This window comes from Sorex fumeus, unplaced genomic scaffold (assembly GCF_029834395.1).
Source record: "Sorex fumeus unplaced genomic scaffold, SorFum_2.1 ptg000199l, whole genome shotgun sequence".
In the NCBI taxonomy this organism is placed as follows: Eukaryota; Metazoa; Chordata; class Mammalia; order Eulipotyphla; family Soricidae; genus Sorex; species Sorex fumeus.
In genome coordinates, this window is record NW_026606256.1 from 1,296,971 (window position 1) to 1,309,498 (window position 12,528).

The 12,528-nt window shown below is 50.7% G+C and overlaps 1 protein-coding gene across 1 annotated transcript in view; it reads left to right on the plus strand.

Moving 5' to 3' along the window:
- The first annotated feature begins 1,875 nt into the window (after window positions 1–1,875).
- CCL26 (C-C motif chemokine ligand 26) overlaps window positions 1,876–12,528 on the plus strand; it is a 185,248-nt gene continuing 174,595 nt past the window's right edge. The window contains exons 1-3 of the mRNA XM_056108267.1: window positions 1,876–1,956; window positions 2,040–2,154; window positions 7,381–7,483. Coding sequence (XP_055964242.1) covers window positions 1,884–1,956; window positions 2,040–2,154; window positions 7,381–7,477 — 285 coding nt within the window. The 5' untranslated portion in view covers window positions 1,876–1,883 and the 3' untranslated portion in view covers window positions 7,478–7,483. The remainder of the gene's footprint in view (window positions 1,957–2,039; window positions 2,155–7,380; window positions 7,484–12,528) is intronic.

A 12,528-nucleotide genomic window follows, 5' to 3' on the forward strand; every position in this document is an offset into this window, starting at 1 on the left:
GGCGAACGCCCTACCCGCTGTGCTATCGCTCCAGCCCCTGGGCATTCATCATTATTGATGAATAAATCATCATCGCCTTTGTTTTCATCATTTTTGTTTTGGTGTGTGTGTGTGTGTGTGTGTGTGTGTGTGTGTGTTTGTGTCTGTATGTCTGTGTGCATGTCTCTCTGTATATGTGAGTGTATGTGTGTGAGTGTGTGTGTTCCTCTGTGTGTGTCTATGCATGTGAGTGTGCCTATATGTATGTGTGTGAGTGTGAGTGTGTGTGTGTGCCAGTGTGTATTGTGTTTTGTTTTTTTTTTTTTTTTTTTTGCTTTTTGGGTCACACCCGGCAATGCACAGGGGTTACTCCTGGCTCTGCACTCAGGAATTACCCCTGGCGGTGCTCAGGGGACCATATGGGATGCTGGGAATCAAACCCGGGTCGGCCGCATGCAAGGCAAATGCCCTATCCACTGTGCTATTGCTCCAGCCCCTGTATTGTGTGTGTGTGTTTTTTACTTTATTTATTTATTTTGAATACCCATCCCTCCACCAGCGACCATTTCCCACCACCGTGGATCCCAGTATCCCTCCCACCCCCCACCCTCCCCAACCTACCCTGTCTCTGTGGCAGGGCATTCCCTTTTTTTCCTCTCTCTCCTATTGGGTGTTGTGCTTTGTATAAGAGTTAAGCCTGATTTTCAGGGAGAAACGTTGGATGATTTACTTTCCATTGATCACTTTGTATAAACGGAGATGTCGCGCGGCCGTGTAAGCAGCCGCGCGGTTTGGAGGAAAAGTCCTGGTTCCCGCATACCCGAGCTATGCTTGTAGAGGCTTCTGGTCACCAGGGTTCCATCTGGAGGAGGCGGGATGCGGCACCTACCCCATCTGGGACTTCCCGGTGATCTTGGCTCCTTTTGGGACCTGGTGTCTTCTCCGGTAGCTGTGGAACCCCCCCCCCACGCGACCTTTCTTCTCTGCGGCTGTGTGCTGTAAAGATGGCGCTGGGGGGGCGGGTTGTGGGCACGACTTCCGGAGTCAGAGGTTACCTGGGAGCCGGGAAGGTCCCGGCAGTTTGGAGGAAAAGTCCTAGTTCTCGCATACTGAGCTATGCTTGTAGAGGCTTCTGGTCACCGAGGTTCCATCTGGAGGAGGCGTGTATTGTGTTTTTGAGCACTGATTTATAGTCTTCTTTTTCTGGTCTGTGCGTGGATTCCTGTCGAATTGTTTCATATGTGCCTGTTTCTTTTGAAGAGGTGAACACAGTGCTGAGGGCTTACTCCTGGCTCTCTGTTCAGGGATTACTCCTGGTGGGGCTTGGAGGACCATATGGGGTGCCAGGGATTGAACCCAGGTCATTCACTTGCAATTCTGAGAGCAAGGCAGGTACCCTACCCCCATGCTGTGTCTCCCACTCCCAGGCTTGTTTCATTTTTGCTTTTTTGTCTGGGAGCTCCAGAGAGGAAGAGACAGCTCCCTCCCACGGCACTAAGTTAGGAAGGACCCGGCCCAGGGCCACCCTCCGGCGCTGAAGGAACCCTGGCTTGCAGGGGACCTGCCGGAGTAGCTCCTGGTGAGCTGAGCTCAGACCCACAGCTGGGGCCAGCCATCCTTCTGGAGTAACCCATTGCATCATGAAGCAAACCAAGGTCACTTTGCTGGAATTACTCATTGCATTTCCTTTGAGTTTGCTTTTCAAGCCATCAGACAACTTTTAAAATGTTTAAAGATCAGACAACAGCCACAGCTGGAGACTCTCCTCTGCCCTGACACACCCTCCCCCTCACTTCCCAAACCGCAGAGTTCTCTGGAATGCCCTCAGGGGATCGCTCAGCCCTATAACAGGGGCTTCAGACAGGAGTGGGGAGAAAGCCGTGGCCAGCCCAGCCTGCAGCAACATGAACAGCGTCCACGCAGCCCTCCCAGTCCTCCTGGCCTTCTTACTCAGTGTCCACCAGGGAGTCACCATTCGTACGTACCGGTCCCCTCCCTCCCCCACCCTTCCCAGGGCAGAAGCCGAGGGACCTGAGTGCTAATCTTCTCCCGTTGCCTAGGGAGCAGTGATGTGGCCAAGTTCTGCTGCTTCCAGTTCAGCAACAGGGTCATCCCCAGGAAACTGGTCCACGCGTTCGAGTTCACGCAGAGCAGCTGCCCCCAGCAGGCGGTCATGTGAGTATTCCTCGCCCTGGTGCCTAGTCTCCTGTCTCATTGGATGCAGCCAGGAGAGCCTCCCCGCAACCATTACTGCTCACAAGTGTGATCTGAGCTTTAATGCCCTCAAGCCCCACCCCACACCAGGCTAAATTCAGGGTATGGAGCTGGCGAGATAGCACAGCAGGGAAGGCACTTGAGTTGCAGGCAGCTTCAGTTCCTGGCATCACAGATAGTTCCCCGAGCACCACCAGGAGGGAGCACTGAGCCATGAATAAGTCTTGAACATCACCAAATGAGACCCAGCCCCTCTTCCCTGCAGCAAGCAAACAAACTTTTTTGTTTTCTTTTTGGGTCACACCCGGCAATGTACAGGGGTCACTCCTGGCTCTGCACTCAGGAATTACCCCTGGTGGTGCTCAGGGGACCATATAGAATGCTGGGAATCGAACCCGGGTCGGCCGCGTGCAAGGCTAATGCCCTATCCGCTGTGCTATCGCTCCAGCCCCAACAAACTTGTTTTATATAAATATAAATTTTGTTTTGGGCCACCCCCAAAACAAAATAAATGCCAGATATGAAAGAGAGAACAAGGGGTCAGAATAAAGAACTCAGGACTTTAAAAGGCAATGGCTCAGGGACAGGAGGAGGACTCAAAGGCCTGGAATACAGCCTTCGCATGCACAGTCCATTCCCGGCACCCCATGGTCCCATGAGCACTGCAGGGGAGCAACCTCTGAGCACTGAGCCAGGAGTAAGCCCTGTGTATTGTCACCCTTGGCCCCCAATTCAGAGCCAAGAACTAGATTAAGGAGAAGAAACATTCTGATTTCTGCTCTATAGGACAGGATCCTTCCCAGAGAAATGAGAGACCCCAAATGATGGCCAAAGCTCCATGCGTTTTATATTAGATTGAGTAAGAGATTATTATGAAAAAAAGTGAGAAAATTTGGGAGGTTCAGAGAATGATCCAAGTCATCCCAGCTACTTGGACCCTCCTGCCTGGCCTTCTCCTGGCCAGGACTGTGCAATGTCCTGGCAGTGAGAACACGTCTCTCTCTCTTCTGGGACTGGGAGCTGGCTCAAAGGGCTGAACACAGCCTTTGTCTGCTGGGGGCCTAGTCCCCTGGGCACCGCTGGGAGTGTTCCCCCCCATCCCTGCACCCAGCTGGGAAAAAACCCTGAGAAGCAGTCGGGTGTTCCCCAAAAATATTCGTATTTCTGGAACTAGCACCTCGGGTAGGGTGTTTGCCTTGCATGCGGCCGACCCGGGTTCAATTTCCAGCATACCATATGGTTCCCTGAGCACCGCCAGGAGTAATTCCTGAGTGCAAAGCCAGGAGTAACCCCTGTGCATCGCTGGATATGACCCAAAAAGCCAAAAAAAAAAAAAAGAATATTCCTATTTCTTTCCTCCTGCTACAAAGAGATCATTTTCTATGTGGAAGTCTCTTTCTAACATTTATTTGGTTTTGGTTTTTGGGCCACCCTGGCGATGCTCAGGTGTCTCCTGGCTCCTGGCACTGCTCAAGGGACCCTATGGGATGCTGAGGATCGAATCTGAGTCAGCTACGTCAAACCTAGGCAGCCATATGCAAGGCAAGCGCCCAGCGGTGCTCAAGGCTGACTCCCCGCTGTCTATCTCTTCATAACCAGTTTTGGTTTGTTTTTTGGGCCACACCCGACTGTACGCGGGGCTTACTCCTGGTGGATTGGAGGACCATATGGGGATTGAACCTGATCTGCCACCTGCGAGGCAATAACTTTCCCCGCTGATTATCTCTCTGGTTCCAAGAGAGTTTTACCTCTTAGTCTCAGAAGAAATGCCAAGGTGAGAGGCTAGAGAGATAGCACCGCAGGGAAGGCGCTTGCCTTGCATATGGCTGCCTAGGTTTGACCATGTGATCCCCCAAACCTCACCAGGAGTGATTCCTGAGCACAGAACCAGGAGTCATCCCTGGGAACCGCCAGGTGTGGCCTGACACATACCCCCCACCCCCCACACACACACAAAAGAAAGCCAGGTGAGGTGAGCTCACCCTTCTTGCGCCTTGGGGATTTTTTTTGAGGGTCACACCCAGTGGTGCTCAAGGCTGACTCCTGGCTCTGCGCTCAGGGATCACTCCTGGCAGGCTGGGGGACCCTGTGGAATGCCGGGGATCAAACCCAGGTCAGCCACTTGCATAGCAAGCCCCCTATCTGATCTGCTATCGCTCCAGCCTCCCCCCCAACAGCCTTTTTTTTTTATATAAGTGTCTTTAGCACAAAAGAATCTTTTTACAAAGTGGCATACCCTGAGGCAGCGTGTTCTGCCATCCTTTAGCATAGTCACAAGAGAACAAACTTGGTGCTGAGAAAAATCTCTCCAGGGACCCTGGAGGTGATGTGGGAGCCGCTGGGGTGAAGGGGCGGTGCCCAGATTCTCCAGCAGGGGGAGCTGCAGGGAGAAGGGGAGGTGAGTGGGTGGAGCATTGCGCTCCGCACCTGCGCTCAGTCTTGAACAAGGGAGCTGATTTTCTTTTGTTCTTGCCTTAACATTTTGTGTGTGGGGGGGGGGGGGGGAAGATGAGGGAGTTTGGGTCAAATTCAGCAGTGCTTGGGGGGCTACAGTCAGCTCGGCATATAGGGGTCACGGTCAGTCCTGGCCATCTGGGGGACCAGGCTATGCTGGGGATCGAACCTGGGGCCCCAGCAGAGCAGAGCATGTGCTCTGGCGCTTGGAACTATTTCTCTGGCTCTTGGTTTTCTTTTTCTTGTTGTTGTTTTGTTTTTGCTTTGTTTTGTTTTGAGCCACCCCCAATGGTGCTCAGGACTGACTCCTGACTCTGTGCTCAGGGGTCACTCCTGGCAGTGCTCAGGGGACTCTATGGGATGCTGGGGATCGAACCTTGGTTGACTGTGTGCAAGGCAAATGCCCTACCCACGGTACTATCACTCTGGCTTCAGGGAGCTGTTTTTCCGGTGAAAGATATGGGCGATGCTCACACTGCTCTGGGGGCAAGGGGGTTTCAGGGTCAAAGCTGACTGTCACTACGAGACAGTTAGGATGGAAAGAGATCCTGGGTCCCCAGGTATGGCGGGTGGGGGGGAGGTTCCCCTGACTCAGAAGGTCCCGGGTCTCCTCTTTGCCCTGGGTTCATTTTCAGGAGCTTGACAGACCTCAGCTGCCCTGGAACTTGGGGAGTTGAGTCATGTCACTAGCAGGATCTGTGTGGCCTGGAGGAGTCTGGCTGACTCGTTCACAAAGGGAAAGTCTGAGGCCTGGGGTGAGGATCTCTGAATCAAGGGTGAGCAGTAGGGATCTGTCATGCATTAACCCCCGCACCGCCCCACCCCCACAAACTTAGACGCCACACACGATCCAGAGTTCTTCCTGATCTCCAGCTTCCTGCTCGGGCCAGGAATTCCAGAAGGGCCTGGCTGAATGAAAAGGCCCCGTGGTCTCCCTGAGAGTCCCATAGACGAAATTCATTCCTGGGGGCCCAGAGCGATAGGACAGCAGGTAGGGCACTTGCCTTGCACGTGGCCAACCCGGGTTCCATTGTCAACATCCCATAGGGTTCCCAAAAGCATCAGGAGTGATTCCTGAGTACAGAGCCAAGCGTAGCCAAAACAACAACAACAACAAAACTAACAACAAAATTTAAAAAAGAAATTCACTCCCTCTGGCTCCATCCTCTCCCTGCCCCCTGTCTTTTAACTCTTCTTCCAGCCCAAGAACCCGAAAAAATTGAAGGAGCCGGCAAGGGGTTCTAGTTGCTGATGGGAGTTCTCAGAGTGCACAAGATGACCCACACCATGACCCCTGCCTTAATGAGCTCCCATGGTGGGGGAGGGGGAGAGTCCCAGAGCTGTGGGGACAGGGACTGTGCAAGCTGATGGGCTCAGGCCATAGTGGCAGATGGTGACAGGGTCCTTGGGGAGGATGTAAATGTGCTAAAATAGAGATGGGGACCCAAGTGATAGGACAGGGGAAAAGTGCTGGCCTTACATGTGGCCAACCCACACCCCATGGGGTCCCCCAAGCCCCAGCAGGAGTGATCCCTGAGCCCAAAGCCAGAGTGAGCCCTGAGCACCGATGGATGTGGCCACCGAAAGAGAGAGAATAGTCTTGGTTGCACCATCTCTGAAACCCCCCCTGAAACCAAGTTGCACACCCCAGAAGGTTGCATTGTCTCTGTCTTGAAGCTGTTTCATTAAAAGAAGCCCCAGAGGGGCTGGAGTGATAGCACAGCGGGTAGGGCATTTCCCTTGCACGTGGCCAACCCAGGTTCGATTCCCAGCATCCCATATGTTCCCCCGAGCACCGCCAGGAGTAATATCTGAGTGCATGAGCCAGGAGTAACACCTGAGCATCGCTGGGTGTGACCCAAAAAGGAAAAAAAAGCCCCAGAGCATATGTCCAGAGTGGGGTGTGGACCTAGAATGTAAATTTCTAATTTTTTTTTTTTTTGGAGAGGGCTGGAGCGATAGCACAGCAGTAGGGCGTTTGCCTTGTGTGCAGTCAGCCCGACCGAGCCAGGTTCGATTCCTCCACCGCTCTCAGAGAGCTCTGCAAGCTACTGAGAGTATCTCGCCCACACGGCAAAGCCTGGCAAGCTACCCGTGACATATTCAATATGCCAAACACAGTAACAAGTCTCAAAATGGAGATGTTACTGAGCCCACTCGAGCAAAATCGATGAGCAACGGGAGGACAGTGTTTGTGGGGTTTCTTTTTTTTTTTTTTTTGAGAAAGTGTCCAGCCTGGTGGTATTCAGGGATCACTTCTGGTGGGATCAAGTAACCCTATGTGCTGTCAGAAATGGAACCTGGGTCCGCTGTGTGCAAGACAAGCGCCCTCTGCACTGTCCTGTCTCTCTGGCCCCAAACACACTTCCTAACAGTGAGAGAGTTGAGGGGCCCAAGGGTCAGTGGAGGAGTTGGGGGCAGTCCCTCCTTTCTACCCACATTCCAGCAGGTGAAAGATCTCAGGCCCATCACCCCTTCCCGGCTATAACGGGCCCTTCCCTAAGCCCCCAGTGGTGTTTAAAAGCCGGTGTGCCCCCTTCTCCACTCTGTTCACTTCCTGTGGGTACCCCGTGCTGAACATCCTCGTGGTCAGGGCTAGCAGGAGATGAAGGACCGCAGTCAGCTGGAGCCACTACCACAATGAGCGAACCAGAGTCCCTTGTGCTGGCTCCATCTCCCCAACCCCGCAGAAGCCAGCCAGTGATGACGGTCTCTTCCTCATCCCCATCCCAGATTCATCACCAAGAGGGGCCGGAAGATCTGCGCGCACCCGAAGAAACCGTGGGTGCAGACGTACCTCGCTTCCCTGAAGGGCCAGCAGCAGCTGTGATACTGTGTCCACGGCCAGGCACCCTGAGAATTGCTTCCTGAGCCTCCTGGGGGTGGGGCGGGGGAGGGTGACTTCCCATTTCTTTAAATAAAGTTACTGTTGTTTTTCATAAAGATTGGATTTGCTCAGAACTCATCGTCAATACAAACTGTCTTGGACCAGAGTGATAGGACAGCGGGGAGGGTGCTTGCCTTGCATGCTGCTGACCTGGGTTTGATCCTTGGCATTCCAAAAGGTCCCACCCAAGCTTGCCAGGAGTGATCCCTGAGTCCAGAGCCAGGAGTAAGCCCTGAGCATCACTGGGTATAGCTCAAAAACAAAAACAAAAATCAAGGATCTTGTCATAGATAATAAAATATCCACAAAATGTTTTGACGTTATTCCCAGAGGCGTGGTTGTGGAATGTGAGAAGTTCAGGTTCAATCCTCATAACCCATGGGGCTCAGTCTCAGTGAACTAGCAGAAGCGTTATCAACCTGCCTGGCTCGCGGGCCTTAAGAAGTTTTTAGAAATATTTGCAAATGGGCCATAGAGGTGGAACGCTGGAGTTGCCTTGCAAGAAGTTGAATTGCGGGGCTAGAGAGATAGCACAGCGGGTAGGGCGTTTGCCTTGCACGCGGCCAACCCGGGTTCGATTCCCAGCATCCCATATGGTCCCCTGAGCACTGCCAGGAGTAACTCCTGAGTGCAGAGCCAGGAGTAACCCCTGTGCATCACGGGATGTGACCCAAAAAAGCAAAAAAATAAAAAAAAAAAAAAAAGATGTTGAGTTGGGTTCAATCTCTGACACCGCATATGGTCCTCTGAACCCGGCCAGGAGAGACTCCTGAGCACAAGCATCAGGAGTCAGCCCTGATCACTGCCACTGTGGCTCCCAAATAAAGATAAACTGAGAAAAAAAAAGAAAAGAAATTGCAGGGTTGGGGAGACAGTGTGGCAGATGTGACATTTGCTTTGCACGCGGCTAACCTGGTTTAATCCCCGGCACCACACATGACTCCTTGAATACCACCAGGAGTTATCTCTGAGAACTGCCAGGTGTGGTCCCCCCAAACTAGCAATTGCGTAGCCAGAACAGCAGCAGGTGTGACTCAAACCTGTCCTCACCCCTGACACACACAAATAAATAACCAAGGGGCAGAAGAGAGGGCTCAAAGGACTGGAGCATACGCGTTACACGTGGGAACCCTGGGTTTGATCCCTGGTACCACCTGGTACCCCAAGCTCTGGCTGGAAGTGAGCCCCAAACACAGGCCAGAAATAGCCCATAAGCACTACCAGGTTTATCCCCAAAACCAAAAAAAAATAATCCACTAAAAAACATAATTATGAGACCAAAGAGATAGTACAGTAGGGAGGATGCTTGCCTTGCATACAGTCAACCTGAGTTCAATCCCCAGCATCCCACTGCCAGGAGTGATCCCTGAGCACAGAGTCAAGAGTAAGCTCTGAGCACTGCTGGGTGTGGCCCCCAAAACAAAATAAATAAAGCAGTAAATAAATGGCAGATTCACAGGAAGTGACAAAAAGAGCAGAGAAATCACCTGCCCTGTTTCCCCTAATAGTTCCTCTTCCTTAACTGGCACACACACACCTGACCGGTGATGTGTGGATCCTGTCATTCATCACCAGTGCATATTCGAATGGCCCCCATGGCCAAGAAACAGGACAGGACAATCGTAGCATCGTGAAAATATCCCTAGTAGCCCTGCACAGACTTGTCCCTCCCCTTAACACTGCACCCGCTATTCTGTCTTCTCTTACCCACATTTTGTCATTTTACAAATGTTACTTGAGATTACTTTTAGCAGGGGCTCTCCAGTGCATGCTCAGGAGTCCCGGGGCCTTGATTCAGCACCTTAATTCCTGCACTGTCCCTCCAAATCTTCCATAGGAACTATTTGATTTGATGTGCTTTAAAAAATAAAGCCTTTTTTTTGGGGGGGGGGAGTCATACCTGGCGAGACTCAGGGGTTACCCCTGGCTCTGCACTCAGGAATCACTCCTGGCGGTGCTTGGGGAACCATATGGGATGCCGGGGATCGAACCTGGGTTGGCTGCTTGCAAGGCAAACGCTCTACCCACTGTACTCTCGCTCCAGCCCCAAAGCCATTTTTTTTAACCACGTGGCCAACCCTATAAGTTTCCCTTGAGTCCTTGCCAGGAATGATTCCTGAGCACAGAGCCAGGAGTAAGCCCTGAGCACTGCTGAGTGTGGCCACCTCAAAAAAATGGAAAAGTTCTGGGAATTTTGATGGAAATTACTTTAAATCTATATAATAGTCATTTTAATGATCCTAATTTTTGCAATTCATGAAAAAGGAAAATCTTTCCATTTCCTAGTGTCTTCTCTTCTTTTGACAATGGTTCATAGTTTCCTTTCAATAAGTCTTTCACCTTGTTTGTTGAATTGAGTCCCAGGTACTTGGGGGTGTGTTTTTTTTTTAAATCCCATTTACAATCCAATCGATTCCTCTCTCTTCAACCTCACTGTTTGCTATAGAAATGCCTAGAACTTCTGCTCACGAATTTTGTAGCCTGACACATTGCTTCTTAGATTTGTGATTTCTGGGAGGTTTTTTTGTAGAATTTCTAGGGTCACGTCATCTGCAAATAGTGAGCATTTGACTTCATTTTCTATTTGAATTCCTTTGTGATTTCTTGCCTAAGAGCTGTGGCAAGGGTTTCCCATAATTTTTCTGATTTGTTGGTTTGGGGGCCACACCCAACCGCACTGGGCTTACTCCTGCCTCTGCATTCACAAATTTCTCCTGGTTGGGCTTGGGGGACCATGTGGGATGCCAGGGGTTGAGCCCAGTTCAGCTGTATGTAAGGCAAGTTCCCTTCCTGCTATATAATCTCTCTGGTCTCAAGTGCTTCCAATTCTCTATTGACAATGATGCTAAGAGGGAGCATCCCTGCCTGGCCTTAGAGGAAACATTTTCAGCTTTTTTATCACCGAGTATATCATAGTTGTGGGTTTGTGGTAAGTGATGTTCACTCCATTGAGGAGTGTTCCTTTCCCCCGCCTCCAACATTTGTGAGAGTTTTTATAATAAATGGGTGTTGGATCTTGTCAAGTACTCTCTGCATCTGTTGATTTGACTACATGGTTTTCCTCTTTCCTTGTACTAATGTGGTATTGCATCATTCATAGACATGTGTGTATTATGCCATCCTGCACTCCCAGGTTTATCCCACTTAATTGTGGGGGTATAATTGTTTTACTTGCTTATTTAGTTTTGGGGGCATGATCCTCTTCATGCCTTGTTGAATTTGGCTCACTAAAGTTTGACTGAAGACCTCTGTGTCTGTATTTATCAGGGATGTTGGTCTGTAATTTGATTTCATTTGCTATTTTGGTTTTGGGGTCACACCCCATAGTGCTCAGAGGTTACTCCTGGTTCTCACTCAGGAATCACTCCTAGAGGAGTGTTCGCTCAGGGAACTCTATAGGGTGCCAGGGACCGAACCTCGGTTGGCTGTGTACAAGGCAAGCACCCTACCCACTGTACTATCTCTCCTGCCCACTTTTTAAGTGATGGCTCCGTCTGCTTTTGGTGTGAGGGTAATATTGAGCTCATGGAAACTGTGAGGGATGATTTCTGTTTCTTTGACTTTCTGGAAGAAACTGAGGATGGGAAGTAGGTCCTCTTTAAAGGTTTTGCAGACAAGAGGGAATATGCATGGGGAGCCAGCTTGCAGGGAATTCACTGTTTATTCTGGCATTCTGGCATCATTGGTCTGCAATCCATTTTTCTTTTGCTCTATTTTGTCTTTGGGCCACATCCAACTGTGGTCAGGACTTACTCCTGACTCTGTGCTCAAGGATCTTTTCTGATGGGGCTCAGGGTGCTGAGGATGAAACCTGGGTTAACCATATGTAAAGCAAGTACCCTACCTGCTGTTCTATTGCTCCAGCAAGAGAAGAAAAAGAAGAAGAAGAGATAGAAGAAGAAGAAGAAGAAGAAGAAGAAGAAGAAGAAGAAGAAGAAGAAGAAGGAGGAGGAGGAGGAGGAGGAGGAGGAGGAGGAGGAAAAGGAAGAGAAAAAGGAGAAGGAGGAGGAGGAGGAGGAGGAAGAGAAGTAGGAGAAGAAGGAGAAGGAGAAGAAGAAGGAGGAGGAGAAGAAGAAGAAGAAGAAGAAGAAGAAGAAGAAGAAGAAGAAGAAGAAGAAGAAGAAGAAGAAGAAGAAGAAGAAGAAAAATAAAAATAAGGAGAAGAAAGAAACCCCCATACTTCCCTGTCCTCCTTCCCTATAGACCCCTTCTTGTATGGGAGAGTGTGTGGAGGCATTACAGGGTAAGGATGCATGACTAGCATGGACCCGACCCAGTTTCCATTCCTGGCTCCCCTGACGCAGCCCTGGAGACCTCCAGCACTGCAGGGGCGTGGGTCACTCCAACATCAGCAGCCTGAGCAGCACCCATTGGCCTTTGCATTTAACTGCCGGCTCAGTTGACCAAGAATCCCTTGTGGGGCCACCTGAGCTCCACTTCAGAGGCTCAAAACAAATAATGAATGAAACCTCTTCTTGGACCCACACATACAAGAAGCCCACCTTGAGGACCATGGGTATGCCAGCTCTCCAACCGGCTGGCATGTTGCCTCTTTCTTAGCCCCGAGCATGACATCGTATCTGCATAGTTACCCGGTTAATATTTAGTGCATGAGCACCGGGCCCCTTCCTTCCTACGGAACCGATTTTTCCTCCAGCCATCTTCGCTCTGTCAAAATTCCACTAGTCCCTGCCAACCAGACCCCAGAGGGCAAAGAACCTCTCTACTCTTTGATGAGCCTGTTGGCGCATGTTTTTCGTGAAATCTCTGATCTCCTAGAAATCATACGGCTGAGTCTACATATATTTGCGTAAAAGAAACTCCCAGAAAAAAAAACTGAGGGACAATGCCACTGAATATCGCCCCTTCGCTCCCGCTCTTTGAGTCCAAATGCTGCATGTGTGAACACAAACCTGCAAGCCAAACCAAGTGGATGGGCCTCTCGGGCTAATCGGTGCCTGCGGTACCACGTGTTAACCAGCAGGTGGCAGCAG